General features: G+C 56.1%; 14 protein-coding genes and 2 non-coding genes across 16 annotated transcripts; 10 read left to right on the forward strand and 6 right to left on the reverse strand.

Annotated features, from left to right (window-relative positions):
- Positions 1 to 560: 560 nt before the first annotated feature.
- Positions 561 to 2,305, forward strand: BO86DRAFT_319247 (sugar porter family MFS transporter; the record flags this gene model as incomplete). The annotated part of the gene is made up of 4 exons (XM_025668244.1): positions 561 to 835; positions 889 to 954; positions 1,024 to 1,702; positions 1,796 to 2,305. The coding sequence occupies 4 exons, from the start codon at positions 561 to 563 to the stop codon at positions 2,303 to 2,305; spliced, it is 1,530 nt and encodes a 509-aa protein (XP_025525015.1).
- A 773-nt stretch (positions 2,306 to 3,078) lies between these two features.
- BO86DRAFT_402144 (uncharacterized protein) lies at positions 3,079 to 3,615 on the forward strand (the record flags this gene model as incomplete). Its single annotated transcript, XM_025673830.1, has 1 exon — positions 3,079 to 3,615. One exon carries the CDS (start codon positions 3,079 to 3,081, stop codon positions 3,613 to 3,615), a length of 537 nt encoding a protein of 178 aa, XP_025525016.1.
- A 439-nt stretch (positions 3,616 to 4,054) lies between these two features.
- On the reverse strand, positions 4,055 to 5,681 carry BO86DRAFT_402145 (fungal specific transcription factor domain-containing protein; the record flags this gene model as incomplete). The annotated part of the gene is made up of 5 exons (XM_025673831.1): positions 4,055 to 4,677; positions 4,757 to 4,937; positions 4,993 to 5,158; positions 5,248 to 5,489; positions 5,583 to 5,681. The coding sequence occupies 5 exons, from the start codon at positions 5,679 to 5,681 to the stop codon at positions 4,055 to 4,057; spliced, it is 1,311 nt and encodes a 436-aa protein (XP_025525017.1).
- Positions 5,682 to 7,188: 1,507 nt separating this feature from the next.
- On the forward strand, positions 7,189 to 8,655 carry BO86DRAFT_381573 (uncharacterized protein; the record flags this gene model as incomplete). Its single annotated transcript, XM_025670775.1, has 1 exon — positions 7,189 to 8,655. The coding sequence occupies one exon, from the start codon at positions 7,189 to 7,191 to the stop codon at positions 8,653 to 8,655; it is 1,467 nt and encodes a 488-aa protein (XP_025525018.1).
- Positions 8,656 to 10,457: 1,802 nt separating this feature from the next.
- BO86DRAFT_381574 (succinate dehydrogenase/fumarate reductase flavoprotein) lies at positions 10,458 to 11,480 on the reverse strand (the record flags this gene model as incomplete). The annotated part of the gene is made up of 1 exon (XM_025670776.1): positions 10,458 to 11,480. The coding sequence occupies one exon, from the start codon at positions 11,478 to 11,480 to the stop codon at positions 10,458 to 10,460; it is 1,023 nt and encodes a 340-aa protein (XP_025525019.1).
- A 236-nt stretch (positions 11,481 to 11,716) lies between these two features.
- On the forward strand, positions 11,717 to 13,833 carry xanB (isocyanide synthase xanB; the record flags this gene model as incomplete). Its single annotated transcript, XM_025675255.1, has 5 exons — positions 11,717 to 11,870; positions 11,923 to 12,095; positions 12,131 to 12,269; positions 12,329 to 12,471; positions 12,595 to 13,833. The coding sequence occupies 5 exons, from the start codon at positions 11,717 to 11,719 to the stop codon at positions 13,831 to 13,833; spliced, it is 1,848 nt and encodes a 615-aa protein (XP_025525020.1).
- Positions 13,834 to 14,092: 259 nt separating this feature from the next.
- On the reverse strand, positions 14,093 to 16,005 carry BO86DRAFT_436581 (Zn(II)2Cys6 transcription factor). The gene is made up of 4 exons (XM_025676022.1): positions 15,812 to 16,005; positions 15,186 to 15,737; positions 14,976 to 15,116; positions 14,093 to 14,916 (listed from the first exon to the last, which is right to left on the reverse strand). The coding sequence occupies exons 1-4, from the start codon at positions 15,869 to 15,871 to the stop codon at positions 14,098 to 14,100; spliced, it is 1,572 nt and encodes a 523-aa protein (XP_025525021.1). The 5' UTR covers positions 15,872 to 16,005; the 3' UTR covers positions 14,093 to 14,097.
- Positions 16,006 to 16,248: 243 nt separating this feature from the next.
- BO86DRAFT_411848 (O-methyltransferase) lies at positions 16,249 to 17,511 on the forward strand. The gene is made up of 3 exons (XM_025674613.1): positions 16,249 to 16,349; positions 16,413 to 17,219; positions 17,274 to 17,511. Exons 1-3 carry the CDS (start codon positions 16,323 to 16,325, stop codon positions 17,304 to 17,306), a joined length of 867 nt encoding a protein of 288 aa, XP_025525022.1. The 5' UTR covers positions 16,249 to 16,322; the 3' UTR covers positions 17,307 to 17,511.
- A 1,276-nt stretch (positions 17,512 to 18,787) lies between these two features.
- Positions 18,788 to 19,657, forward strand: BO86DRAFT_421062 (uncharacterized protein; the record flags this gene model as incomplete). Its single annotated transcript, XM_025675256.1, has 2 exons — positions 18,788 to 18,981; positions 19,042 to 19,657. The coding sequence occupies 2 exons, from the start codon at positions 18,788 to 18,790 to the stop codon at positions 19,655 to 19,657; spliced, it is 810 nt and encodes a 269-aa protein (XP_025525023.1).
- Positions 19,658 to 20,079: 422 nt separating this feature from the next.
- BO86DRAFT_391271 (Rieske (2Fe-2S) protein) lies at positions 20,080 to 20,921 on the forward strand. Its single transcript, XM_025672554.1, has 2 exons — positions 20,080 to 20,356; positions 20,428 to 20,921. The coding sequence occupies exons 1-2, from the start codon at positions 20,090 to 20,092 to the stop codon at positions 20,683 to 20,685; spliced, it is 525 nt and encodes a 174-aa protein (XP_025525024.1). The 5' UTR covers positions 20,080 to 20,089; the 3' UTR covers positions 20,686 to 20,921.
- A 215-nt stretch (positions 20,922 to 21,136) lies between these two features.
- BO86DRAFT_t223 lies at positions 21,137 to 21,208 on the reverse strand. Its single transcript has one exon. It is a non-coding gene; the product is annotated as a tRNA-Ala (tRNA).
- Positions 21,209 to 21,678: 470 nt separating this feature from the next.
- Positions 21,679 to 22,417, forward strand: BO86DRAFT_158384 (uncharacterized protein). Its single transcript, XM_025666388.1, has one exon. The coding sequence runs from the start codon at positions 21,787 to 21,789 to the stop codon at positions 22,270 to 22,272; it is 486 nt and encodes a 161-aa protein (XP_025525025.1). The 5' UTR covers positions 21,679 to 21,786; the 3' UTR covers positions 22,273 to 22,417.
- Positions 22,418 to 22,999: 582 nt separating this feature from the next.
- Positions 23,000 to 23,659, forward strand: BO86DRAFT_381580 (uncharacterized protein; the record flags this gene model as incomplete). Its single annotated transcript, XM_025670777.1, has 1 exon — positions 23,000 to 23,659. The coding sequence occupies one exon, from the start codon at positions 23,000 to 23,002 to the stop codon at positions 23,657 to 23,659; it is 660 nt and encodes a 219-aa protein (XP_025525026.1).
- Positions 23,660 to 24,125: 466 nt separating this feature from the next.
- BO86DRAFT_t222 lies at positions 24,126 to 24,196 on the reverse strand. Its single transcript has one exon. It is a non-coding gene; the product is annotated as a tRNA-His (tRNA).
- A 121-nt stretch (positions 24,197 to 24,317) lies between these two features.
- On the reverse strand, positions 24,318 to 25,911 carry BO86DRAFT_391274 (uncharacterized protein). Its single transcript, XM_025672555.1, has 2 exons — positions 25,661 to 25,911; positions 24,318 to 25,606 (listed from the first exon to the last, which is right to left on the reverse strand). The coding sequence occupies exons 1-2, from the start codon at positions 25,832 to 25,834 to the stop codon at positions 24,737 to 24,739; spliced, it is 1,044 nt and encodes a 347-aa protein (XP_025525027.1). The 5' UTR covers positions 25,835 to 25,911; the 3' UTR covers positions 24,318 to 24,736.
- A 534-nt stretch (positions 25,912 to 26,445) lies between these two features.
- BO86DRAFT_411855 (uncharacterized protein) lies at positions 26,446 to 27,483 on the forward strand. The gene is made up of 2 exons (XM_025674614.1): positions 26,446 to 26,786; positions 26,846 to 27,483. Exons 1-2 carry the CDS (start codon positions 26,558 to 26,560, stop codon positions 27,415 to 27,417), a joined length of 801 nt encoding a protein of 266 aa, XP_025525028.1. The 5' UTR covers positions 26,446 to 26,557; the 3' UTR covers positions 27,418 to 27,483.
- Positions 27,484 to 27,761: the final 278 nt, after the last annotated feature.

The raw sequence follows: 27,761 nt of genomic DNA on the forward strand, positions 1-27,761 counted from the left end.
CCCGGCCTGCCATTCCCGGAAAATTCACCAACAGCTGGGGAGGTCTGGTTCCCATGATGGATCCAGATCAGAGTTGTGATTTGCCTATGTCATGAACCATAATTTGGAGGGACGTGTCAAGCACCATGATAGCAGGCGAATGAGTGAAGCAGCTCCATATGCTATCCGTCAAATGACTCAATTCCCAAATCACCCCACAAACCGACAGCGACAGACTCCGGCGGGGGTGGTGAAATTCCGGGGCCCCGGCATAGGACCGAGCAGGAATTACAGAAAGCCACCCGCAAGGCTTAACTCTGATAAGCCAGCAGAGTCAGTTCATGGAGGCTGGCGGAGGAGCGAACGATACCACGCCACCTCCGGCGGCTCAGGCGCCATCCCGGAGATGCATCAGAGAGCAAAAGGAAAAACTCCTGCGGGGGATTCCTCTTTCCCCCTCTTTCCCTTCCCTCCCAAGCAATTTGCATAAAAGCTTGATGCTCGGGGACGAAGTACGATGGCACAGCTAAGCTTGATCTATTTTCGTTATTTTTCTTTTTCCAGCGGCCGGGATTTCTACCATGGCTCTCCCTCCCAAATGGTATCAATTTCTGGTGTGTGTCTTTGCCTCGCTGGGGTCGGTGCTGTACGGATATGATTTGGGTGTCATCGCCGAGGCGCTCACCAGTCCCTCGCTCATCAATGCCTTCAACGCCGACGCGACCAAGCGCGGAGCAGTAACCTCTGTCTTCACCGGCGGCGCCTTCTTTGGCGCCTATTTCGCCGGTCCACTCGGTGACTATGCGGGCCGGAAATGGACTATCTTTGTCGGAGCCCTAATCTTTTTGCTGGGAGGGTATGCGACCTACGAGCAGTATCGGACTGTAGGGAGGAGGCTAACGACAACAGAGGTCTGCAGACAGGCGCGCAGAGCTTGAGTTATCTATACGCTGGTCGGGCCGTTGCAGGGCTGGGGTGAGCATCCCTCTCCAAAACCAGGGAATGATATGTAGCTGACTGGATCTGGTTCTTGCGTGGGTAAAGAGTAGGGATTTTGGTGATGATTGTCCCGATCTACCAGGCAGAGTTGGCCCATCCGAACATCCGCGGCCGGATCACATCCCTTCAACAGCTGATGCTCGGGGTGGGCTCTCTGGTTGCGTCATGGATCTCCTGGGGCACCTTCATCAACTTTGCGGACGATGATTCCCGCCAGTGGCGCGTTTCCCTGGGGATCCAGATGGTGCCGGCTGTCTTTCTGGCCGCGCTCATCCTGCTCTTCCCCGAGTCGCCCCGCTGGCTGATCGACCATGGCCGACTGGACGAGGGCCTCGCGACGCTGGCGCGCCTCCACGCCCGGGGCGACACCTCCGACGCCTGGGTCCAGGCGGAGTACGAGCAGATTACTGTCTCAATCGCCCACGAGCACGAGGCCGAGGCCAAATCCTACAAGGAGCTGTTCACGGACCCGTCCTGCTTCCGCCGCCTGTTTCTGGCGTGCTCCATCCAGGCTGCAGCCCAGATGACGGGGGTGAGCGCCATCCAGTACTTCAGCACGACCATCTTCGAGCAAATCGGGATCGCCGCCAATGACACCCTCAAGTATCAAGGCATCAGCTCCATCATCGCCATTATTGCTCAGTTCTGCTGCATGATGCTGATCGACAAGACGGGCCGTCGCTGGCCCCAGATTATTGGGAATTTGTTCAATTGCCTGTTCTTCGTATGTGCCCCTTTCCACCAACTGTCTCAACCGCTACAAAACCAAGAGGACATAGTCAAAGTATCCATCGCGCTAACCAATCTCATCATCAAGGTCATCCCCACCATCCTCATCGCCAAATTCCCCCCCGGCGTCTCCAACAACACCTCCGCCAGCTGGGCGTTCATCGTGATGACCTGGTGCTACAACTTCTCGTACAGCGCGACCGTCGGCCCCCTGACGTGGATCATCTGCGCCGAGATCTTCGACACCAAGACCCGGTCCAAGGGGGTCTCCATCGCCACCATGACCTCGTTCGCCTTCAACACCATGATCGGCCAGGTCACGGACATCGCCATCGACAACATCGGCGGGTGGCGCTTCTACGTGGTTTTCTGTGTGTGCAACTTCACCAACGCCATCTTCTTCTGGCTGGTGCTGCCGGAAACCGCCCTGCGGCCCCTCGAGGAAATGACGGCGCTGTTCGAGCATGAACCCTGGCTGGTGCCGGGGTCGCAGACCAAGGGGTTCATCGCACGGCGGCGGGCTGGCGTGATCACGGACGAGTTGGAACCGGATGAGAAATCGGGGCGATTGACGTTTGTGCATGCGGAGGGGAAGTGAGCTGTTGTTGCGGGTGGAGGGGGGTCGAGGATTTCGTATTTTTGCATACTGAACGTGGTAGATATGTGGTATATCGTCAGTAGGTAGCGACTTAAGCAACTATGATCGCAGGGTGAAGAATCAAATTCACGCGCTTTACTGATGAAAGAGGCAAGATCTAAGCCCTAAACCGACCACCACCCTTATCCGCCCTGCTACTATGGAGAAGGCAGAGAAGGACAAGTGCGACATCCCAATTCCTTCTTCCTTTCCATATTTGCCTCTGTCTATAAAACTCGCTTCTGCCGCACATGCAAATATTATCAATCGGATGCTTCGTCATGCCATTCTTCCTCGACACCCACCAGAAACCTCTGATGGTCTGCGGTTACGCAGTATCTTGCTGCAATGGTACATATCTTGATTCGGTATCGGCTGTGGCATATGCCTTTTCACTGCTTTCATGTCTCCGCATTTCATGGAATGTCTCACGGATTATCTCTGCACAACCGCCAGTGGAAGTCCTTTGTATCCCATGTAGCTACATGACGGGGAACTTCCAATTGCTCTTTCAGCGTAACAGAAGTATTCCGTGTGCAGAAGAGCCAGTCTTCAGTGAGCTCCCAGATTCTTTGATACCCATGAGGCTATAAATACCGCTCACGCCTCGTAATGTTCTTTGGAAGTCCCACCCCCCAAACACCGTTGTGACAAGACTACCTCATCAACATCACCAAGCACGAGACCAACAAGTGTTTTCCGCGTAATCCATCACGTACGTCAGAACCGTAGCCATGGCGCAGCCGCAGCCGCAGCAGCAACAGCAGCCGCCGCCGACCCTATTCGACGAAATGGTGACGATGCTGGACTCGGTCTTCCCGCGCGCAGAGGGGTACATCTACCTGCGCGGCTGGTCGGCCAACGCCTTGGACGCGAACCTGATCCTGAACGAGTTCCTCCAGATCTCGACTCCGGGCTCCGGGAACTTCTTTACCATGATCGGGGACCCCCAACCGGGGGTGCCGGCCGAGGCCACGCCGGGGCGCATGCGCTACTTGCACCTCCAGAGTCTGGTCCCGATCTCGGCGGGCCGCACCCAGGATTTCAAGGGGATCGTGCTCGTCAACGGCCAGTGCCGGTTTTACGCCATCTACCGCGACCGTGAACCCAAGCGCCTGCGCGCAGACCCCAGGGCCTGGCATAATCCCATCAATGGCCAGTGGCAGGGCCACGCGTACGATTATGCGCTGGAAGCGTTGCAGATCCGGCACCTCTTGCTGCAGTTCAGGCAGCTGTGTCACCAGAATTCGCGTTGGGTCCCGCCGTCTTGAGCGCGGTTGCCGTGATGTGTGAGTGCGGTGTGGCTACCCTGCTGGCTTGACTGTTTTTCTTTGGTAGGTTCAATACTACTTTTATGATCTAGATAATACCCCTTCCTTTATACTTTGGGATCCTGTTCCGGGAGAACATGATCTGGCACGCTCGTTTTGATTGAGCTATATGTCCCATTCGGCTAGAGTAACTAGCACATACGACCACAGGGTGTGGAAAACAGGGCTTCCCGTCCGCTCAGCCGTACTTAAGCCACACGCCGGGAGGTTAGTAGTTGGGTGGGTGACCACCAGCGAATCCCTTCTGTTGTATGTTTTTGTTCCCTTGTTCTTTTATGTACATTATCAATTTTCTTTGTCCTGGCATTGAACAGTTGGAGGAAGGCTACAGCAGGGTATAAAGCCGTTCATTAGATCTTGAGAAAGCAACTCTAAACCTCTAAGAATTGAGCCACAGAACATGCCGTCGAAGCTCCGCAAAATCCCCCACATTTTGACCAGTTATTGACCACCCCGGGTCATTGAGTAAAGACTGGTATTGATTGAATGATTCCTGCAGCGGGATGTCGGCCACCAAGTGACCCAGACCGTGGGTATCGTTCTCCCAAACATCCACTGGGAGCCACATGCCGTTGTTCCACATCGGGGCGTGCCAGGGTTGGCTGCTCTCGCTTGCTTGTGGGACATCTGGGCGAATATTCTGGTCGTTCGTTGGTTGATGTGCCATACTGACAGAAATCGTCGAGGAGATCCGATCTTCGGCACTCATGGCTGGGATAGTCGGCGTCCCTGCTGGTGTTTCGGAGGGTTGCTTCGTGCCGTACGGCGTACCCAGCACTTCTTCTTCGGGAGGCAGGAAGGGTGTTAGATGGCCACGGACGGTCTGAAACTCCTCGCATCTTTGTCTCGCGAACAAATTCCCGCGAACCGCGAGGTACTGCAGCATCCCCATGGCCTCCTGCAGCCCTGGGGAAGGGTTTATTCGGTAGTCTAAGATCTTGGTGAGTAGCATGATAAATGCGGCAGAAAAGATAGCGTCACATTCGCAGAAACCGTAGACAGCTGACATCGTTAGTCTGATGACGGTCTGTTGAGACAGGTGAAAACAAACCAAAAAAAAAAAAACATGAAACTCTCTTACCAACAAGATTTCGATTCTTGAGCGCAGTGACCACATTCAGAAGGCGACGAGCCGCTTCGGAACAGGTCGTGGACAACTTCCCCAGCGTGCCGCCGGTCAGCTCCGCGCTCGATGGCGGATTCCCGCTCAGTATCAGCTCCGTGATGTGGAGCATAAGAGGTCGGAGGGTCAGCAGCGTTGCCTGCGTATGGAGGTTCAGTCAGCGTCTCAGAACCTGATAGTTGAACCGGTCGTACCTGATATAGCATGAGATGAATAGAAGCCGCTGTTCTCAGAGACAGATTTGAATTACTGCCATCCAAACCCAAGAAGCGCTCGGAGGGAATCTCGGACCCCACCGGCGTGCAGAAGAAGCGTCCAGCATGGGACCCGTCGATCACTTGGGAGGGGTGCATTACATGGCTGCGGAGTCACACCAAGATGGAGATCTGGCTCAAAGAAAGTAAGAACACCCCCAAACTTGGCTTCACGCGTATTCGCCAACGACATACATAGTTCTCAACCCTGAGGATGTTGAACTAGCATTTAACACGGCGGCGACGGTATCCTCAACTCCAACCACGGGGGTCGGCAACTGGACGGGGTCCCCGCGACTCTGGACGCCTTGCGCGAATGCGCGCCGGTGGCTAAGAATCGGATCAAAATTGCGGTGGATGGCGGGATCAGACGAGGATCCGATATCTTCAAGGCCCTTACACTGGGGGCAGATTTCTGTCTCGCGGGGCGACCACCCCTGTGGGGCCTGGCTGTAAGTCTTTCAATCGGGAATGTGCAGAGAAAAGACATTACGCTTCCTTTGCTGATTGAAATGATTCTGCAGTATAACGGAGCCGATGGCGTGGATCTGTCGGTCAAAGTCCTCCTCCGAGAGTTCCAGACGTGCATGGCGCTCTGCGGATATGCTCTTATACCTAATCCTTATCATGGCCAGTCTCGAACGTTATTGATGAATCGTTCGCAGTTGCAAAACAGTAGAGGAAATCTCCAGTGCTCATTTGTCTATATTGAGCCCGGACGGCAGACTCAGTCGGCTTTGAAAAAAGGGTAGGGACTCAGGGGGGCATGATGGGATGAATATTAAATCATTTTAAGATGCAGAAGGTGATAGTAAAGAAAGCGTATGTGGATTTCATTTATGCACCTATCCTAAACATGCTATATAGTTTTATTCCATGTTTGATTTAGCACATACGACCACAGGGTGTGGAAAATAGGGCTTCCCGTCCGCTCAGCCGTACTCAAGCCACACGCCGGGAGGTTAGTAGTTGGGTGGGTGACCACCAGCGAATCCCTTCTGTTGTATGTTTTTTGCTTACATTGCAAACTATATATACTACCGGAATTCTCCCTGACTTCTTGTTAATGTGAATCATCCTTTACAAATATCGAATTCCGCCATGGTTGGTTTTTTTTTTCCCGGGGGGGGATATACTCACTGGAACCATAGGGTATCATCGTTGTCTAGCCTGAACTCTGGTTGCAGCTCGCGCAAATAAAAAGTCGGAGAGGTGGATCTCACCCTGCCCTGCATTATGCTGCATTAAGACTTGACAGATATTATCTTTCACTACTCCATATGTACAGTACCAGCTTCATCAAGGTGCCTATCCGTTGCACTACTCCCTTTGCAAGTATCATCTAAGCTTCCGTAGTTAACAGATCGATTGAACAGAACCAGCGGAGCTAGTAATAATAATCGAATCTTAGCCAAGTATCACAATAGACCAGTCCAAGAAGCTATCCTTTACCTTTTTAGAGGTGCGAGGGTGGCATTGGGTAGGCGCGCTCGTTTTCTTTTTTTGACTCGACCGACCTACTTACCTAGTGATCCTTTATGGCCCCAAACGAATACTCTGATTTCCTTGGAACCAAGGGCATCATGTTTCCTTCCGAGTCATTTGTTATACGTACGCTATCGCTGCAGTCGGACGTGCTGATGACTAGACTGAACAACGGCCGAAAATGGACTATCACCGATTCTCAAATTGCCGGATGTAGCGCAATAGATGCGATGGGTGTCTGGGTCATCTTGATCTACGTCAATTCTTGCTAATATAGAAATCCCAGGCTCATGCTGGTGAAAGGGCCGACCAATAAGATATCTCAACCGAGGACATCCAGCCAGTCACCTAATTCCCCCACACTCTCCAGGCCAGGCCCACAGTAGTGTATTGAGTGTACTAGTAGGGTGTGATACTGCTTTCGGCCATTCTCGACAGCGTTACAATCAGTATGATTCGGCGGTGTTCCTGCTGGAATGTTGATCCCCTCCGTGCCCCTTGCTTGACTGCTGCGGACCGAGCCACTGTGATAGACAGCACGGACTGGCGGGCTATAAAGTCAATGCGAAGCTTTCCCCACGAGGGGCCACCATCACCATCGGCCGGACCACTAATCTATAATCCATCGCCCGTGTTCCTCCTCGGGCGAAGATGGCAGGCACTCTTCCTACAGGTGACGCCTACTTCAAGCATGAGCACCTCAGGTGCAATGGCTTTGATCCCTCCGATCCCGAGCACTTCTACACCCATGTGCTCCTCCAGGTAGTCTACAATGCCACCGTGGACGAGTTTGCCTCTTCCTTCGATGCACAAAACGGCTTGCCCATCAAGGACCACAAGCGGGCAGGCAGGCTGCCGCGACACTGGACCGCTGCCACGGGTACAGAATACATCGCGTATAAATACATCACGGCCATGACGGGGCCGAGCTGTACCACCTTGCAGGGAACCGACCAGCTGCGCACTGATATCACCCGGTCCGAGCTGGAGCGGATGGGCAACGCCACTAGAGTCGCTTACATCCCGGTCAAGATCCCTTCGCTCAACGAGCGGTTCCTCTGGGTCGACCTGACCTTCCCCCTGCGGGCGATCCTCCTGCCTGTGCAGCACCTGGCCCACCCCAGGGCCACCGATTACTGCCGCTACTTCCAGTACGACTTGCGCCGGCTGAGGGCGCGACTGTCCAGCCTGACCTGCGTGGCTCCGGAGAGAGCCAAGCCTACCCAGCCGGAGGCCCCCCCCGCGGGGGACCTGATCGACGAGCCAGACCTGCCGGACGAGTATCTCAAGAAGCTGCGGGCCGCGGATCGGGTCCCCGCCACGTACAAAAGGACCGAGATGGTATGGGAGCCCAATGAAGCGCATGGGTGGGCGGATGCGCGGTGGACCGCCCGCTTCAACATCCCGCTGCTGTACTACATCGGACTGGTCCCCACGAAGCACCTGGAGGACGAGTTCCGAAACTGGGAGCGGGCCGTCTTTCTGTTCGAGTACTCCCAGGTGGAGCCAACCAACTACTTCCACGACCCCGTCCCCGCGGTCGTGGAGAAGATCTGGGTGGAATCGCCGTCGGTCTGCAAGCGCAACATGGCCTCGTCGGCCGAGGTCGTCGACCTGGCCCAGCTGCTGTCCAAGAGCCACGCCACCTCGCTCCAGTATGGGACGGAGACGGGGGCGGGGCCGACATTCTCCAAGATCGTCAACGACGTGGCGGTGCTGGGCGTGGGCATGATTCCCGTCGTCGGCCCGCTCGCGGCCTGGGGCTGGAAAGCGCTGTATGACGCGGTCACGAACCCCGAGAAATTTGTGGAGACGCAGTTCGGAAAAGGGAATGCCACCGAGCTGCTGGCGACGCTGGTCTCCACCGGCAAGAATCTGGTGCCGGTCCTCAGAAAGGAAACCTCCTCCTTCAATCCAGCAACCGTGATCCACTCCGCCGGCAAGGCCGTGCAGGGCCTAATCGATGATCTGGAGGGGAAAGACGCCGACTCCGTCAAATCCTCGCTCCCCGAGGACTACCCCGCGGTGACCCTCCCCGCCTCAGTCTGGGGTTGGATCAATATGGCGGCAATGGTGGCCAGCCCTTCTATGCCTACCCGCCTAACACAACCACGTTGAAGACTCTGGATGTGTGGACCGGCCCTATAGATTCGGGCTCCGGGGATGTCCTCAAGGGTATCAAGTTCACGTGGTTCGGCTGGGAGGGCCGACGCGCCTCAGGATAGGGACGGCCTTGGCCTCGTCGGGAGAACCGAGAAGAAGGGAAACTATTATAGGTGGTCTAAGTTCACGTTTCACGAGGGTGAGACGGTTAAGTCGATGACTATCTGTGCAGGTGTGCGCGTGGATAGTATCAAGTTTGAGACGAGCGAAGGGCGGCAGTTCAGTGCGGGGGGCACGGGGGGCACCCCCTACCAACTTGGCGCTGGCTACATCACTGGTGCCCAGGGAAGGGCGGCCGACGAGATTGACAAGCTCGGCATTGGGCTGAGCGACACTGACTCCTATCACGGTTGAATGGGCTTTCGTCTTTTGCTTTTCTTTCTGTGTCTATGGTTCTCTTTCCTGGCCTCGGCATGGGTTTTTCCCCCTCGCGAGTCGAGGGTTTTTCCTATGCTGTCATGTGAATGCAGAGGCTGTTGTACGGCATCACTCAATCTAAACTGAATAACATTCGCGAATGTGATGGAGAATCTATTATCCAGCTGACAAGGTATATATCCCATTATCCTCTCAACCTCCGGCCTTTTACGCCCTTTCAATAAGCTCCTGGACCTCGCCGGGATCAAAATGAGCCGTCTCCACCTCCTCCCCTCCCTTATAGAGAACCGTCAAGGGCATCTGGTCGGGCGAATGCGGCGGGAGAATGGACCCACTGTTCACGATAACAAAGTCAACCTCGTCTCCCCGAATCTCATCCGCCTCCAGGAAGAGTGGAAAGAAGGGCGACTCGGGCCCCATCCAGGGAGCCCAGTAATGTACAACGACTGACTTAGAGGTTTCGTTGATAGCCTCGATAACTTCGCCGGGACTAGAAGACGACACGGAATTTAGTCAAAGGAGAGGAGGGGATGACGGGTGAGATTAGACGTGCTCTTGTACAACTTTGACAGGCATTGTGGCAGTAGGTGGCTTTGAACTTGGTTGTAGGTAATTTGGATAGTAGATTTGGTTTTGGTCGTGGGGTTTATGAATATGCTGGGAAGCTGGTCACAAGGCAGGGAGGCAAAGTGGCATGAATCTCAATTTATAGAAGCATTTAGGGACTGCAGCGTGGGTCTTCAGGTGCGGCTTAGGCAAGCCTCGTTACGCAGATCGATTCTGCTGCCATCGTACTCACGAGCATCACATTGCTTTTGGTGGTGGGGCTGGGTGGGCTATACGACTGAGTAAACTTCTCAGCTCGTGGGTCTCTTCCATAACTCATGCCATTGTCGTGAGCTGACCGATTCGATCAATGGTGGGGTGGTTCAGCTGATAACTCACCGTGAAGATACCGAGTCATGCTGGGTGGATTCGCCCCCACAGATCTCCGAGAATCGACTCAACTCGTGCAGATCCTTCTCATACGCAATCATGAACTCAATCTGCTGCTGCCTCAATCTCTAATCCTCTATCGATCGGACTTGGCATTGTTTAGGCCTTATCTCTGTGGAAGAATAATAAAAGACACCGAGCTTCGTGCCGAAAGACACCAGGGCGCGATGGGAGCAGAAGGGTCTAGGGCCCCGCTGGAGATAACCCTATGCTGCCAGGAGATTTCATCAATGATTGATTGTCTTCTAGAGCAGCCCGCCACCAGTACTAATCAAACAGAGTCCCACCTGCACAAATCCGTGCTCTTGAGTATCATTTAATTGTGTTATGAGAGCAGTGGTCAAAGATTTCGCATTATCAATCTACAAACAACAAGCGGCTTATCAGCCACGGAGTGTCTTCGCCCGCTCAGCCGCCGCCTCGCCGGCGATCTTCCCAAAGACCGCCCCCTTGGTCAACCCCGAGCCTCCAGGATAATTGAAGGCAAAGAAGCTGCCAGCGATCTCCCCAATCGCCCAGAGACCCGGCATGACGAGCCCTTCCTCGTTCAAGACGTGCGCCGCATCGTCCGTGCGCAGCCCTCCATAGGTGAACGTGATGCCACAGGTGACACCGTAGGCAACGAACGGGCCCTGGTCGATGGGCAACGCCCAGTTACTCTTTGGAATCGCCAGCGCAGTGCCCGTCGGAACATGATCGAGCGCAAAGGCATTGAACTTCTCCACCGCATCGCGGGGCGTGGCGGCGTTGTACTGGCGGATCGTCTCGGCGAAGTTGGCCGCATCGACCCCCATCTTCTGGGCCAGCTCATCGAGTGTGTCGGCATGGATGGGCTTGGAGGTGGCGTAGCGGGGCTCGAGCAGGTGGAGGGTCTTCTGGTCGAAGACCTGGAATGCGGTGGCCTGGGGCTGGCGGACGATGGCGGCGCCGGTCTTGGCGTAGGTGAGGCTGAAGTGATCCTCGCCTTCGTCGAGGAAGCGCCGCCCCTCGGTGTTGACCAGCACGGAGTAGGGAAGGCTGTAGCGGCTCATCTTGTCGCAGTCCGAGGGGTCGAGCACCTTGGGCGCGTGGAGATCGTGCGGCGTGGCGTGGCAGCCCCCAAAGTGGCCGGCCACGCCCGCCCCCGCCGCCACGGCCTTCTCCATCATCTGTCCCGTGTTAAACCGACTGCCGCGCAGCGAGACCAGATCCCATCCTTCGCCCAGGTACTGCCGGCGCAGCCGGGCGGACGCCTCGAACCCGCCGCACCCCAGGATGACCTGTCCGAAGTACTCCGCGGTGGTCTCCCGGTGCCGCACCCGGAGGCCCCGGATGGTGTCCCCATCGGCGATCAAGTCCGCTACAGGCGCGGAGTGGAAGACAGTGATCTCGGGGCGTTGCTCCACGGCAGCCCACAGGTCGGCCATGAGCCCCGTGCCCTCGGCCGCGGCCTTGGGGTGCTCCTGTAGCCTGTTGTTGTCGGTCAATGGCTTTGCCAGTTATAAGAGTCCCTAGTAACGTCTTTCACTATAGCTGCTTGGGCCCTCAAATGCTGAGCAGGATTCGTTTATTGCTATAGTTTACGCGCTTGATCGCAGAGAAATTCTGTATTTAATCGCGGAAGAAACCAGGGTCGACAGCCTATTCAGATCCTCTTGCTGCAATGCTTGTCTCATCAGCCACCCCTGATTCCCCGGTCGATGATTCCTTGGCCCAGGATGTAGTGCTCGAGACTCTGCACATTGAAGCGAAAAAGAACACGGCTGGGCCTGTGGAGGTGGTCAAAGATGGACTCGTCGAGGTCAATGTCGCCGATGGTATGTCTGACCCCCGTTCCATCGCAACAAGGAAGGCACGTAATTGGTACAGTGAACGAGGAGACCGAGGACAGCCCGGCAGTAGGCATAGCAAAGGCGGTATTGCAAATCCTGGCCGACTACACCGTCAATTGCCAGAGGGGTGGACCCATGTCGTGGGAGGATGTGGAGGGCTTTCTCCCGACAATCACCAACTTCGTGCAGAAACAAGAGCCCGTTCAGATGGTTCTGCCTGCATTTCTAAGTCGCCCAACCACCAGGATAAAACCCTTGGTGTTCTCCCGGATTTCGGGGAAGAGTTAGCCTTGCATCACCTTAACGGGCTATGCCTGAACATCGCCCAAGTATATTCACCCGGGGCAGAGGTACATATTGCCTCGGACGGCCTTGTATATAATGGTAGGTCTTTCCGCGCCTATTTGCATTGGCTCATATTTCACGCTACTAAGAAGTACCAGACATACTCGGGGTCCCCGACAAGGTGGTTTGGGACTATGGCGAAGCATTACGCCAGATCGCCGTCGCCCGGAACCTGGCACATATCCGATTCATTCGCCTGGCCGACCTGCTGGGTCATCCCGGATCGACGAAAGAGTTCTACGTCGCGCACGCATCCTGCCTGCGCCGCGAGCTCGCCCTGCGCTTTCAGGACCCCGCATTCGATCCCCGGCAGGCCATTTAAGCGGACATGGACATCCTCCTCACGTATCGGGGGTACATCAAGTTCTTGACCAAGGATCTCGCCCATCGCCCGAAGCTGGCCAAGTCCAAACGGGCGCGAGCCGAGGAGATCTCGCAGACGGCGCGGCGCATGCTCGCGCGCGGGCAGATCTACGCCTCGGCCATCAAGGCCCAACGCGGGGATTATGTGCGCCTCTCCATCCACGAATCGACGGCCAGCCGCAAGCTGTCCGTCTCGCTGCTTCCGCAGGACAAGATGCGCTCGATCGGTCACACGCCGTGGCATGCCTGCGTCGTGGTCTGTCTGGATGGCACCTACCGCACCGCGCACGCCGACCAGGTGCGCGACACCCACGAGCTCGTCTACAAGGACGGCCGCCCGTATTGCTACCGGGAGCGCTCGGAGCTCTTCAACTGGACGCAGGACGGTCTGGGCGTCCAGTTCAAGCATCTCTACCCCTGCGGCCTCGTGATCCGTCCCACCGTGGAGAGCGATGCGCCGGCCCCCGCCATCCAGTCCATCCCCATGCGCAAGGTCCGCCAGCTCTCCCACCACTTCTCCCCCGTCCTCTGTCGGGGGTTCGCCCGCACCGAGGACGAGGCGGTTTTCATTCGATCCGCCGAGACACTGGGGGAGGTGCTGCCGTGGACGCACGGGATCATCAAGAAGGTCAAGGACTCGAAGCGGGCGGACAAGCTGAACAACAACGTGGAGTCGAGCGAGGCGATGCCGATGCACTTCGACGGGATGTTCAAGTTCGAGCACGTCACCGACCCGGTCACCGGCGCGACCGAGCGGCGCCAGGCTTTTCCCAGATACCAGTTCTTCACCTGCCAGATCACCTCCCCCAACGACGGGTTCACCCTCTTCGCCAGCTCCCGGCTGCTGCTCCGCCACCTACCCCACCCCTGGACTGTCGACCAGCTGCGGACGCTGACCTGGGGCATGGACAACGACGGCTTCTGGGACGCCCAGATCCACCACCTGCCCTTGCTCGTCACGCACCCGGTGACCGGCCGGCCATGTCTGCGCTGGCACCAGCCGTGGGACGCCAGCCAGACCAAGTTCTCCACCTGCGTGGTGACCATCGAGAACGCCGCGGACGGCGGCGCCCGCCTGATCCCCGTCATCGACCGACTTCTGTATGACTATCGCGTGTGTCTGCGGCTCGCGTGGGAGGTGGGCGATGTGCTCGTCAACGATGGCACGGCCATGCTGCATACCCGCACCGCGTATCAAAACAATGCGGATCGCGAGCTGTGGCGAATTCATTGTGATTGATCTTTGTAGGCCGGGGGAGAGGGGAGCTGAGGGGCTTTGTAGGGGCTTTTGGTTTAGTGTACAATTAGTCAAACTGTAGAGAACTCCATTAATGGCCGACTGCCTTTCTGGAAGTGACCTTCCTCATATTGAGCTGCAGTCGTACTTTCGTAATGAAATGCTTGAGGGGGAAAACTGCGAGTGAGAATCGAGGTCAGTTTGATGTTCGGAGGCAGGTGGGGTATTGCCCTTCTTATTCTGGTAGAATGGTGGGAGTCTCACATTTCAATCGACAGCCAGTCCACCCCCACGGCCCGGCGCAATCAAATGCAAGGCCAGCTTATACCCCAAGGTGGACCCGACACACTCAATCGCCGCCCGACAGAGCGCGACCTGATCCGGGTCGGCGAAGGGGCAGTTGACGACTACCCACATCGGCCACAGCAGCGTGTACCCGTTGGCCAGCTTGGCATGCTCATGCAACCGGAACCGGTGGGGTGCCTCTGCATCGACCTGGCCGAGCGTACTCGTGACCGTGGCGCAGATCACCTCCGCCAGATACGCGATCCCATCCAGCAGGAACATCGCTGGGTCGTCGGGGAGCCCCAGCACCGCCAGCTCGGGTAGGGAGGCGTGTCGGCCCTGCAGGAAGCACCACTCCTCCCAGCAGTCGAGGAACTGCTGGTAGAACGAGATCTGCGCCGCTTGTACCCCGGCCAGGAAGCAGGTCGTCCATGGATCCCGCGCGCGGGCGTGAGGATCCGCCGCGGCGGCGGCGGCGGCCTGCTCGGGGAGCGGCGATGGCGTCGGTGTGGGTGTAGGGTTCTCGTACTGATTGCGCCAGTGGTTGGGGATGGTGGCTTGCCAGTTGTGGAGCTCGATCAGCAGGGTACACGCCCGGACCAGGAGCGCGTGCAGGGTGTCGGCGGGGATCGGGGACGAGGGGCTCGTGCGACGGCGAGCGTCGGTGACCTGCATGCAGAAGTCGGACAGTTTGCCCGTCAGGATCGAGGAGCGGATCACGGTGCACGGGCGGGTGATCTCGTCGAAGGAGGGCGGCATGCAGGCGTATCGGAATTCCCGGCGGATCATTGCTTGCACTTGCTGCGTGGTGGGCTTAGGGCGTGCTCTGTTGGTGCAATAGAGGGCGTGCTGGTACTCACCATTTGGGTGTATGCCCAGCCACAGAGTCGCCGGCTATACTTGTTGCTTCTTGACGGGATGCCGCGCAGTTGCATGAGGGAGTAGATGCCGGGGATGTGGGGGTTCAACGAGCCTGTCGTCGCACCCTCCCCGCTCAAATCCTAGCCAGGTGCTCGATTAGTCACGCTCGATATGAGTGTTCGTTGTATATCCTTGTCAGGCCTTCCTACCGAGAACATGCTCAAGAACAACGAGGCGGCAAAGATCTCATCGCGGACTTGCACCTGGCTGAAGCTCAGCGCCTGATTCAGCAGCCGCAAGGCCAGGCCATAGTGCCTTCGTGCGTTGATCTGGAACTTGGGCACCCGCGCCTTGTGGAAGAGGGTCAGGTAGGACACCGAGAGCACGGCATGCTTGAAGCACGGGTCATTCCCTCGCTCCTGGAAAAGGTCCGGAAAGAAGGCCAGATGACCCTCGCATGGCGATCGCTGCACGCGCAGCACATGGTGGTGGTGAAAGTAGCACAACGACATCAGCTCGCTGTCCTCTGGGACGAACGAAGCGATCATGCTTCTTGGCTGCATCTTCGCCGGATCGACCTTCTTCTGCTTTGGTTCCCGTGGGCTCGAGGGAGATGACCTCGCGTTCCGGACAACTTTCAGCTTGCCGGCAGCGCTCCCGTGAGCGACCTCATATCCTCGGAAAGCGAAGGCATCGGGATACCCCGGACAGGGGACCCCGTGCGTGCTGCAGCGTTGACAACCTGGCTTGCCTTCATCGCACTGTAGTTACTCGTCAGAATTTGTACGAACATTGTATAGATATGTATAGAAAAACCGGAACAGGCTCCGCGTACCTTGACCTTCCGCTTCCGACAGAGTATACAGCCGGCGCTTAGCTTGCCTGGAAACACCATTTCGACGCAGTATGAGTTGAATGCATGCAAACGATACGATGGTGAAGAAGCAGAGTTTATCAGATGATCAGATTACCGAAATTCGCCATTGATCGGCGCTTATTTATTCTCGCCGTCCTGGGAAGGCGTCCCTGCGCAAGAATATATCGGATTTATCAGATTCATCAGATTTATCAGATTAGGGCTTGGCTTGAGCCCTACCCGGTTCCATCAAGCTTCTACCGCTACGCTAGCCCCGATCCAGTACCGGTTTGCGAGAGCCAAGACCTCGGGCTTCGGCGGTAATCTGATAGGAATCATACAATCCGTGGTCCATGGATATCAGGACGGGCGTTCCGAGGATAAAATGGTCAGCTGTGGTCCAGAATGCATCAGGCACGTAATCAACTTTTTTCCCCCGCGACAACTCCCTCGATTTTGAGCACTAAAGCATAACATTCCAACATCCGAGATGGGTAATTCCAGGTATAACCGTGAAGTATGCCACTTACCTCCCAGTCACTAAAGATTAGGAAGAGCTAAGCTGGTTGCGTGGAAACAGGATGGCCGTGAACTTGTTCTCCTGCAACACATCTTCTCCCTGCCTCATCTGGAGACCTCTCTCCGTGGCAACCCGGCAGCGGTCTTGGCAGAGATTGACCGGTTCGCGCGAGAGCAGTCCCATCTGATTCACATTGGCCCGGAGAAAGGCGCCGTGGTCTCCTCGCTAATTGCCGAGCGAAAGCCGCAAATCATGGTCGAGCTTGGCGGCTACGTCGGATATTCGACCATTCTTTTTGGCCACGCGGTGCGCCAAGCCGGAGGCCAGCACTATTTCAGTCTAGAGATCAACCCCGTCAACGCGGCCATTGCCAGTCTCCTGATCGACTTGGCCGGGTTGAAGGATTTTATCACCCTGCTCGTGGCCCCGGCGCATTTGTCTCTGGCCCGGCTGATGAGGCAAGGGGTGTTCGACGACGGGATTGATCTCCTCTTCCTCGATCACTTCAAGGACCGCTATCTCCCTGATCTCTGGCTGGCCGAGAAATTGGGGCTGCTGAGGCCGGGGAAGTCTGTGCTGGTCGCGGACAATGTCTCGCGTCGTGGGGGTCGACAGGAGACGGACGAGCCGGCCAAGCCACATTATCTGGACTGGGTGCGGGGCTCCATAGAGAAGAAAGAAGGGATTCTTCGACGCTTTGCATTCACCGCGCCCTCGGATGCACAGCTTGCAGAGATTGTGCGCGAGGGTGGCGATGCAGCTGCGATATCTGCGGGGTGGGACCTGGCTTTGGTTCCTGGTATCCCGAAGATGACCTATGAGTCCCTAGAGCAATATTACACGGGACGAGAGGTTTTCAACGAAAAGGTATAGTGGCGTTGTCCCTACAATCGTGCTGTCGTATGCTAACTGCACATGCAGGATGTTGACATTGCTCAACTGGTTGCCCGGTAGAGATTGTGTCGGTCAGACGGGGTCGCTGTGGCACTCACAGGCGGTCGGAAACTAGTTTCGATGCATTGATCAAGTATCGGTTCTGTATTCGTAGCTCTGATATACAATGCTTGCCGAGTCCCTCCTCAGGGCACTGTTTTGATACGCGCATTTGTATTTTGTTCAGTTCGCATATTTTTATCTGACAAGTCCTTGGTTCGGACTGCTGTGCTGTATTGGTTGACGTGACATGATCTCAGAGCAATTGGCCTTCGGGTCTGTAGTCTCGAGTCACACATCGCTCTCCATTCTTGAGAAACTGATGCTGTGCCATGCAGAGGGTCGGAGATACTATTGGAGCTATGGGAGAGATTGATTAGGTGGTTGCTAGAAAGATACTAGGTAGGAGTACTGCACAGTCCATCCGCCTAGTAGGCCAGAGAGAAGTAAGCTTCAACATTGACTTGAAGTATGAAACGAGGAACATCGCGATAGCCCAGAAGCCATTCAGAGGCTCTTCAGTGGACGGTATGGTTCTTCGGCTGGAAGTATACCTACCTACTAGGTAGGTAGTAGGAGGTACTAATTGTAAGTACAGCCAGAGGAAATGAGGTCTCGCGACATGATTGGCCGTAGGCAGAGAGTCCGCTTACCTAATCGGGGCTTTTTCAGCACTGCACTGGGCAGTGTTTTTGGGCATCCATGATGATATTTTGCCTACCTCAATTCACATCTCCCTTCGATATTCCCGGTCGAGACTGACTGTAGTCTCCTGCTGGTCTTTCCGAGACCTTTGATCGACAGGTAGCCTGGATTTACTCATAGGATGCATACCGTGCACAGTTGAGGAAAGTGATATGACAGGCCGGGGGCCCACATACTGCTCCACCCATGACATGCCTGTCAAAACCCCCATGGCGTCCGTCTCCCTCACATTTGCCACTTAGTCAATCTATTGCAAATGATGCTGCTTCAGAGAGTATACGATGTGGCAATGGTCATGAGTAAAGGACTGGAACTGTGCTGAGAGTGTTGGTGACGTCACACCAAGCAAACAACGCGTCGCGCGCGTCTGGAATCTGATGCATCACATCCATCACATCAACACATCCAACTCTTCTTTGCCCTCTTTTGTACAATTACCATTCCCATCCCTATTCCCATCCTCTCTACCCCCAAGTCTCACCTCTCATCCAATCTTCCCTCCCTCCACAGCTATGCAATGGCCTCCGAAACCGCTAGCATCCCCCGCAACAAGCGCTGGGCCGCCGTCTCCGCCTCCGGCAACGCCGATGTCGCCTACCACCTCTTCCTCAAGGAGAAGTCCACCCCCTACGAGTTTGTCTGCATCTGCCGGGCCCCCGGGGTGGAAGATGACGAAGACGACGAGGATGACGAGGAGGACAGCGAGAACGAGAACGAGAACGACGAGCCTACGGCCGACTGCGACGCGCTGGACCATCTCTCGCGCCGGCATGCAGCGTCTGAACACCTACCAGGACATGCTGAACCTGCGCAACCCGGATGCCTTCGACATGTACACCTTCAACGACCACGCCGGCTACGGCGCCATCGAAGCGGCCCAGAACATGCTGCTCGACTTCCACGAGGCCGCCGGCAACTGGAAGGAGCAGTGGGCCATCTGCGAGGCGCTCGCCCCGTTGTTCAACACCGACTCGCTCGACCCTATGATGGGGTAAGGATTCGCTCGCTGCTGACCAATGCTTGGGCCTGTGCTAATTGATCAATCTGCCAGAATTGACGACGGGGACCTCTTCCGGGAAACCATGATCATCCTCGAACTGATGTTCCTGAGCATGCTGGTCGAGCTCGAGAAGCAGGGGCAGTTGGCCCACGTGCGCAACCTCGGCTGGGTCATGGGGATGGTCGCCCGCGAGGCCGACGCCATGCGCTCGGACGGGTTCATCGACGTGCCGGAGGGCAAGAAGAAGAAGAAGAAAAAGAAGAAGAAGAAGAAGAAGAAGAAGAAGAAGGCCTACGCTGGGGAGCACTTCGTGCCGTACCTGCTCGCCTACGGCGGCAAGCACAACATCACCATGTACGGGCCGTCGAACATCGCCGACATCATCTCCGCGGCCGAGGAGGAGGCCGAGGAGCAGAACGTGGAACTGCCCGCCGCCGCTCAGGATCCCTGGGGCTGGACGACGGGCTTCAAGGCGTACGAGCGCAAGAACAAGACCACCGCCTATGGGGCGGGCAGCCGTGGCAAGGCGTCGATTGGCGGGGACTCCCTGGATATCACCACCTACTCGCCTGCCGAGCGCAAGGCGAAGAGCTTCAACAAGAAGGATCCCCTGACCAAGGCTATGATCAAGGCGCTCAAGGACGGCATGTGTCTGAGCATCGGCTGAGCAGTGCGTTTGTCTTCTCTGTTGTCCCTTGAAGGATGACAGGTTATGTCAGGTTGAGGGGCTCTTTGGGTGTTCTTTTTCGGGTTGGTTTTGATAGCGATTGGTCTGGCGCTTGGACTTGCCTCGGCTTTGTTTTGTGATTTCCGTACCCAGGCCGGACCTGTGCTATATGTGTGTGTGTTTGTACAGAAAAGTCTTTGTGATTGCTACAGTGGGGCTGGTTGTGCCAGGTCTCGAATTGAAACTCATTTGGATCCAACCTCACCACCACCGTAGGAATGCGACAGCCCTCATCTTGGGATGGGATGGGGAAATCTATGTGGGGTGCGGAGAAGCACTGGAGGCGGATGACTAATCGCCCTTCGGAAATTCTCCCCCGCAGCCGCGAAAAAGCGAGCGAGTCAAATCAACTTCAATTGTCACACTTCCAAAATGAACATGAACCCCTTCCATCGACCAGCCCAGACAGCAGCCACCTGGCGCAAGGTCGGCCTCACCTCCGACTTCCCGGACGTCGACTCCGAGGAGGCCAAGTCGCGGATCAAAGCCAGCTGCAAGGCATTCCATGTCCCCACCACGGCCCCCACGGACGAGTGCCCGTCCGACACCCCCGTCGAGGCGGACCTAGACATGCCGGGCAACATCAACGAGCAGGTCCTCGTCTTTCGGTACAAGGGCAAGTTCCATGCCATTGATCATGTAAGCATGCTTGACTCTAGAGGTTGGGGATGTGTGTAGACCAGCAAGCATTGATGTATATATCTCCTCAGCAATGCCCTCACGCTCTGTATCCACTATCCTGGGGCAGCGTCTTCGATATCGAGGATTTCGGCATCACCCTGAGTGCGGGCATCAACTGCCCCAAGCACGGGTGGTCGTTTGATCTGTTTTCAGGGCAGGCAGACCGTGGCAACTACAAGTTGAAGGTCTGGGAGGTGCAATTGCGGGATCCTCCGGCGTCGCAGGGGGGAGCTGCAGGGTCTGTGGAGCAGGAGGTTTGGGTGAGGCGAAAGCAGCGGATTGGCTAGGGTGAGTAGCACGCATGGACGGTCCGGGATGGCATATTCGTCAAGCCACGTGCCTGGTGTCGATGGTTGTACTGAGGTTCATTGTGGCATAGAGCGTTGCTGTCGCGGGTGATATCGCTGGATCCGCACTGCTTGTGGTGATCTTGCTCGGGGTCTCTCTCCAGTCAGCGCGACTTCGGGAGGCTTGAAAGTCTCTAGACTGTACATAGACATAGCTTTAGAGGTGTCAGTATACCGACTCTTCCCAGCAAGGTTATAGAATACTATGTAGAATGGGGCGGACTACGGCCCATCAAGTCGTTTCTGGAAGGCGGCAAAGGCGCCGTGGACACCCTATCAAAGGGTAGCCAAGCCGGCCCCCCCAAGACTCAAACGGGGTCGCTCAGCCGCCTATACAACCACCAAAAAGAAAGCTAAGAAGGCGGCCTCGGGCAAAAAAAAAAAAAAAGATTGGACTTGGGGGGAATCGAACCCCTGACCTCTCGCATGCGAAGCGAGCGCTCTACCACTGAGCTACAAGCCCAAGTTGATGTAGGGTGGCAAATACCCATGCTTGACAATGCTCATCTGCTCTACTAGGCAGCACTATTTCTGCATGCCATGCACGCTGCAACCCCCTGTCCACACACTCGAGACAGCAAGTCCTTCTTGGCTGCATTGCCAATTGGCGCTTGAAGAGGGGCGGAAACATGTCTTCCTCCAGTCCAGCCTTAAAGGGCGAAGCGCCATCTTGGCGTTTCTGACAGTCTTCGTCCAATTCCTCTCACTCCCATGACCCTGGAAGACCCTCCAGGACTGCTGGGGACTGCTTGGCAAAGACCATGAGCATTGGCACAACTCCACTTTATGCACCCAGATGGCTGATCTGGTCAGTCGGAGTCGCATGAGCCGACTCTTTCCCAGCCGCCACGATCACAATGCAAGCGCCTAAAAGCGATTCGAGACTCGGCGTGGTGTGGTGTTACCTATCTATTCTGGGACTCCCAACGTGTAACCTCCCCACGCGCCAACGCTGCCATTGAGGATGACTGACCTCCTCTTTTCGTCACGTCGGCTCCCGACTATTGATTACTCTCGACGATTACCCTGCCCTTGGACCCAATGGCAACCGGGAGGTGGAACCACCCTCCAGCGACAACCGCAGGGCCAAGAGGAACCAGTTTGATTTCTCCTCTCGGCAGGGCTGACTTGGGCAAATGCCAATCCCTTCTGCCTGGGCTGTCCGTTCGCGTTCGGATTATAATAAGAGTCGGGCATACTGCCCTTTGCCCATCCCCCCGGCTCAGTCCCAGCTTTTTTCCCGTTGTCGGTGCTCACCTCCCATACCACCCACCATGTCATACTACGGTCAACAACAACCGCCACCTCCACCACAGGGATAGTACGTTAGCAAAGGAGTCGCCGAATCTACTAGGTGACCCTGTTACTAATGAGATTCTCCAGTTACCCACCTCCCGGTGGTCAATACCCACCCCCCCAGCAAATGCAGTATGCTCCCCCGCAAGAGCAGTCGCAATCCAAGGACCGTGGGTGTCTCACCACCTGGTATGTGCTGACCCTGAACCAAGTTGGCCTGGCGTTGGCTAACTGCTCTCAGTCTTTTGACCATGTGCTGTTGTTTTCTCTGCGAGGAGGCCTGCGAGTGCTGCTTCGAGATTGTGGAATGCTTATGTTGTGGATGCTAATCGCGGTGCTGTACTATACCTTTGTTTGGGATTGCTCCTGCTTCTGTTCGTTCCGTGGTCAGCCTTGTGGATGCGTCAGCAACGTCTATACTGCTCGTTTGTTTATAGGGATAGCTTACTAGATGAATCAGTCCGGTTTCTCGCGCCGTTCTTCCATACGTCACCCACATAAACAATGTTGTGGATAGCCAATGCATCTGATGATCGAGGTCAGCATTGTTCGCCTCAAGCTCAGGCTGAGAGTCTCTGGCTCTATACAGGCTTCTGCTTCATACGATGTAGCCCCAGAGCCCGATCGGCACCAGAGTCATTTCTCCGGGGTGAGCCGCTTGGGTTGGGAGAACGATTTCACGTCTGAACGAGTCAAAGCAGCAATTCTTCATTTAGATTCCGTTTGTTGGCTCAGTCTATTCCTTCTGTTGCTCTGATTCTCGTCACAGTCATCTCACTTCAATTTCACACACAATTCAGTTCCAGATACCTGCTCTCTCCTCTTATCCTTCACGTCGGCCATATCGATAACGTGATCCACCATCTCCTCCCTCATAGAACTTCCTAGTGCGCCAATACATCCTTGTCTGCCATCCATCTTTCTCCACAACCACAATTTGACTACTCCCGCATCCAAAATGGTAGGCAAGCAATCCCCCAAAACAAACACCTCCAAAGCCCCGAAAGAGGCCACCGCGGGCAACCCGGACAACGACCGCTCCGACCAACTCCCCGCGAGCTCTCTCCCCATCAGCCCAATCCGCCTCCTCCCCAACCAAGCCCCGATAACCCTAAACGAATTCCGAACCTGGCGCACCCACCCCCTGCCCCCCGCCATCCCAGTCTTCGACGACCTCTCACCCCAACGCATCCGCGTCGGCCTCAGCCGGGACCTCCGCCCGCACCGGGTCGACGCGCACTACCGGACCAGCCTCGCCTACGAGCCCGTCTACCTAGCGCCCCACACCCACAGCAGCACGTACAGCCTCCTCCTCCTCCTCCAGTCATGTGGCGACGAGGCCCTCCGCGCGGACGACGTCCTCCTGCACCCGCCCTTCACCGACCCGCGGACCTGCCTCTTCGTCGCCCGCAACTCCCTGCGCGCCTGGCGCCGACAGTGGGAGGCAGCGCTGCTCGTCGCGCTGGGGCGCCGCACCCCCACGGAGATGACCGCGCTGGTCCGCGCCGAGGTGGCCAGGGATAAGTACCGGCCGTGGTTCGTCGTGGATGAGTTTGAGGCGGAGTATGAGCTGTGCGCGGAGAACCCCGTGCTCGATCAGGCGGCGTTCGCGGACTAGGCTGTTGAGCGGTCTGTGCATTGGCGGTTGGCTGTGCGGGAGGGCATGATTCCTGAGTTGGATGGCTTGGTGAGGGATTTGTACGATGAGTGGGTGGAGGAGGAGGACGATGAGGATGAACCGTGGCGTCCCGGGAGGGGTGGCTTGTTTATAGGGACGGGTCAAGAGCAGCCGTGGGGTGAGCCGGCATATTGCTTCCAGGTGGAGATCCAGCGCGCGGGGCGACCGATCAATGACCTGTTCGACGAGGCAATACGGGATCTGCTTCACTGCGTGGAAGAGTGGTATTTTACGGCGTTGGATGAGAAAGAACGGGCGATCGTGCAGGGAATAGAGTTGCGGTTCTGGCCTGGGGTTTGAGAATCCGTTTGGGAATTGATTTTGGCGCTGCACATCTATATTTAGTGAGTTGAATCAAAGGGATCCGTAGAATAAAAACGAAACAAAAACAAATGAAAAAAGAAAGTGGCGCTGCCCGGAATCGAACCGGGGCTGGCACGGCCACAACGTGACGTCATACCACTAGACCACAGCACCTGTTGTTGTGTTAGTGACCTCATTTCTAAGTAATATATACTTTTGCCATGGATCTAGTCAACCCAAACAGAAACAACCTCTATCAACACATCATGACCCGCTGCCATTCCTTACTATCTCTGAAACCTGTCAATAATTGCCAAAGTCTTGTTTGGCTGTACAGAAAGTGTCCAATTCTGCAGAGAACTGCAGAGAAATCTTCTTGTTGGTTGTTGCCAATCGGTGGTCATAACTCCGGAGGTCTATACATATATCTCGCTTCCCGTTGGGGCATTTCGTCGACAAGATCCAGCATCCAGAACACCCGTTCCACTCTCAACAGTTATATCAAATAGGTATTATGCAGCCAATATTAGCCCGCAAGATTAATGGCGCAGCGCTGCTCGCACAAATTTATCGAAGGGCAACTCCGAGAGGTGCCAGTTGCCGTATAAACAAAACACCCGCGGATTGGACCCGTCTTTTCCCCACACCCAACAGCATATATCCACATCCCACATCCCACATAACATAGAACACTCTATTCCCACCGCCCAAAATCTACTCCCTCAAACACGTCTGCCGCCACAAAGCCCAACACCTAGCACTCTCCAGAATATTCTCCGTCGACCCCATCACCGCCTCAAAGTCCTCCTCCCTTGACCCATCCCCCTCCCCATTCCCCACATCCACCAAACTCTTAACCCCGAACCGCTCCGCCGGGAAATACTGATGCACCACCTCCGGCACGACGGACAGACACTCCAGCCGTCCGGCACGACAGTGATGCATGACCGCGATATCAAACGCCTCGTCCCCACCGCCACCCACCAGCTCGAGCAACTTCCGCGCCCCGTCGCGCGACAGCGCGTACGCGAACGAGCACACCGGGTTGTACGACCGATACACCGCCCGCCGGCGGTCCGGCAACCGCGCGAGATACCCCCTCGCCCAGCCGGAGTACTGCGCGTGCGGAATGGCCGTGGGGTCGTCGAAGACCACCGTTTCGATGCCCTCCTCCCAGTACTCGCCGCAGTGGCCGAGCCAGAGGAGGTCCCAGGCCCGGCCGTAGGGGGCGTCGTTGTTGTCCTCGGTGGGCGAGAAGTGCGTGAGGTTGCGGACCGCGGCGGCGATGAGGGGAATTTGGGCACGGAGACGTCTGTCCCAGTCGACGTCGTCTTCGAGGATTAAAGCGGTGTCCAGATTCGATTGGTGGATGTGTTTGATTAGGTCGAGGTGCGCGAGCCAGGCTTTGCTGGCGCCGCGGGTTGGATGCACGCTGTCGCCTAGGGCCTGGAATGCGGTGACTAAGTCGGCGGGGATGGGGGGCTGTGGCGGCAGGGTGATTTCTAGTCCGGTCAGGTTGGCGGCGGCGAGGAGGCCTCGTGTGCGCCAGGAGGGGCCGGCGGAGAGGGCGAAGATTGCTTGGAACTGGTCTTGGGGTTGATATCTGCAAGTCTTGTGTATGGGAAAAGGAAGGCTTACACCTAATGTCGAGTTGCTTGCGTTGCGAGTCGGTGAAGCAGGAGACGAGGATGAAGCTGACTGTTCTGGCTTTCTATCGGACGCGATCGGGGAGTATCGATACAAGGTGACAACAATCAAGAGGATGCAGCCTGCTGCGGTCAGGAAGACACATTGTCGTGGTGCCAGAATCATGATGAAAAGACTGAGAGTCATGAAGGAGCTCACATGTCTCCAGGGCGGAGATTCGAGGGTTGAGCCTTTATCAGGGCAACTGGTCGAGTCATGGGCGGCTACAGCTTGTGAGAATCGACTTCATAGGCGCGATAACGAAACTGACAGGCTCTATGTTCATCGAATTATCGTCCAGGGCCAAGCTGGCGGCGCAGCTTATTTGCATGATTAGGGTTCGGTGCAGCCAGTGACAGACGGAGCTTTAGCGCTAACCTCGTCTACCCCGGTCGAACCATCCCGTCATCACGCATCCCAAGAGTCAGACTGTGCCGGCTTGCCCTGTCTGCGATGTCTACAAGGAGAAGTACGTGATGGAGTCCCCTAGAGGTGCGAGTCAGGCTTCCCCACCTGCCTGTGCTAATGACCCTCAGCCCAGCACACTGTGCCTGTGATTGGTTCCAATGCGACTAGCCCTGAGGGAGGGTTCAAAATAGCAACATAGCAACGATGTGTTGGAATGGCGACACTACTTACCTTACCAACGATAGTAGTTATTGGCGAACCACTCCCTCGGGATTTCTTTATCAGTGTCGAGCCCATGGTTGGGGTCAAGCGAGGCCCCCGCTCCAACTCTCTGATTCCTTTTGCATCCTTCTCTCACCCAGTCCGTTCCCTGGACCGGGAAATGCCACCCATCAGACATTCGCAACGGATTTAAAAGTACACCGCCGTCCTATTTTGAAGATGTTCAAATGCATCTTCTATCTATGTCTACTCACTTTCCTGATTAATCATGTGAAAGCGGAGGCAGGGATCTTCTACAATCCTCCGACGGGCGGCCCCATCCACGATTACTCGGAGGACCCCGTCTACACCCTCGAACAGACTGTGCAGCTTCGATGGGCGACTAGCCTTGAGTTTATCTCTCTGATGCTTTGGCAAAATGATAATTCCGACTACGAATGGCTTCAAAGTACGCATCCTGACAGCTATGGAACCCACATTCAGGATGCAAACCACTAACGACCGCAGCCAATCTCAGTGGGGTCACCAGCTACGACTGGGTTGTCAGCACCCAAAGGAATCTCAGCGACGGCGTAGTATTCTTCTTCCAGATTCGTGATGCGACCGACCTTGAAGACTGGGACGGTGTGTTCGCAAGTCACTACTTCAATATATCTGCGGGTACGTCGACCACGACAGCAATCGGAACTTCAACGACAACGGCGGTATCTACCTCTGCCACAACCATTCTCTCCGTGGCGTTGACTGCATCGGCTGCAGTCACCGCCGCATCGGCACCGGCAGAGACCACGACCCCTGCAGTGACGTCTTCGGGATCGGACACGGGAGCAAAGACCGGAATCGGGGTGGGAGTAGGTTTGGGCTGTGCGCTTCTGCTGACGATCGGGCTTACCTGGTACTGGCTCCGGCGACGTCGAAAGGTAGCCAGACGAGAGGCAACGGGTCCGATGGATACAAGGAGCGAGACTGTACTGTCGTATGAATTACCGGCTTTCGCAAGGGGTACAAAATACTCCCGTGCATCAGTACCCGCGGAGATGGAGGGTCCTGTAGAGGTCCGGTATGAGCTGCCATCATAAGAGACGGCCTTGTCTTCTCTAGGGCACGCATCGGGGTCGTCTAGTAACAACCCATGATTACACGTTAGTAAGATCTGTTCCCGTGCATTAGTCTACCTTATCGGAAGACCAGTCTATGTGTCTTTCTACGATCGCCTCACTGGTCAGAAACGGCATGATTGTATTACTTCTAGCACATGAGGAGAGTATCTGCAAGGCCGCTTGGACCTACCGTCAGTCGTGGACGTGGGGGTAAGTGGCTCGCGCCACAAGCCACAAGCTTGATGCAACCTCGCTCGCATCCAGTGAGGGACAAGCAGATCCTTGCATGAGAAGCACCGTCATCATCATCTGACCTGGCCAGA

Source organism: Aspergillus japonicus, assembly GCF_003184785.1.
Source record: "Aspergillus japonicus CBS 114.51 unplaced genomic scaffold BO86scaffold_49, whole genome shotgun sequence".
Taxonomy (NCBI): domain Eukaryota; kingdom Fungi; phylum Ascomycota; class Eurotiomycetes; order Eurotiales; family Aspergillaceae; genus Aspergillus; species Aspergillus japonicus.

What these genes read in the sequence shown, in the direction of transcription:
- BO86DRAFT_391271 (XM_025672554.1), top strand. Translation starts at nt 20,090, where the DNA reads ATGAACATGAACCCCTTCCATCGACCAGCCCAGACAGCAGCCACCTGG. An exon ending in AGTTCCATGCCATTGATCAT is followed by an intron (nt 20,357 to 20,427) that starts GTAAGCATGCTT and finishes ATATCTCCTCAG; the next exon opens with CAATGCCCTCACGCTCTGTA.
- BO86DRAFT_158384 (XM_025666388.1), top strand. Translation starts at nt 21,787, where the DNA reads ATGGCAACCGGGAGGTGGAACCACCCTCCAGCGACAACCGCAGGGCCA.
- BO86DRAFT_411855 (XM_025674614.1), top strand. Translation starts at nt 26,558, where the DNA reads ATGTTCAAATGCATCTTCTATCTATGTCTACTCACTTTCCTGATTAAT. An exon ending in CGACTACGAATGGCTTCAAA is followed by an intron (nt 26,787 to 26,845) that starts GTACGCATCCTG and finishes TAACGACCGCAG; the next exon opens with CCAATCTCAGTGGGGTCACC.
- BO86DRAFT_391274 (XM_025672555.1), bottom strand. Translation starts at nt 25,834, where the DNA reads ATGATTCTGGCACCACGACAATGTGTCTTCCTGACCGCAGCAGGCTGC. An exon ending in CAAGCAACTCGACATTAGGT is followed by an intron (nt 25,607 to 25,660) that starts GTAAGCCTTCCT and finishes CCCCAAGACCAG; the next exon opens with TTCCAAGCAATCTTCGCCCT.
- BO86DRAFT_436581 (XM_025676022.1), bottom strand. Translation starts at nt 15,871, where the DNA reads ATGGTGTTTCCAGGCAAGCTAAGCGCCGGCTGTATACTCTGTCGGAAG. An exon ending in GTCGGAAGCGGAAGGTCAAG is followed by an intron (nt 15,738 to 15,811) that starts GTACGCGGAGCC and finishes GAGTAACTACAG; the next exon opens with TGCGATGAAGGCAAGCCAGG. An exon ending in TGTTCTTGAGCATGTTCTCG is followed by an intron (nt 15,117 to 15,185) that starts GTAGGAAGGCCT and finishes GCACCTGGCTAG; the next exon opens with GATTTGAGCGGGGAGGGTGC.
- BO86DRAFT_411848 (XM_025674613.1), top strand. Translation starts at nt 16,323, where the DNA reads ATGGGTAATTCCAGGTATAACCGTGAA. An exon ending in ATTCCAGGTATAACCGTGAA is followed by an intron (nt 16,350 to 16,412) that starts GTATGCCACTTA and finishes GCGTGGAAACAG; the next exon opens with GATGGCCGTGAACTTGTTCT. An exon ending in GAGAGGTTTTCAACGAAAAG is followed by an intron (nt 17,220 to 17,273) that starts GTATAGTGGCGT and finishes CTGCACATGCAG; the next exon opens with GATGTTGACATTGCTCAACT.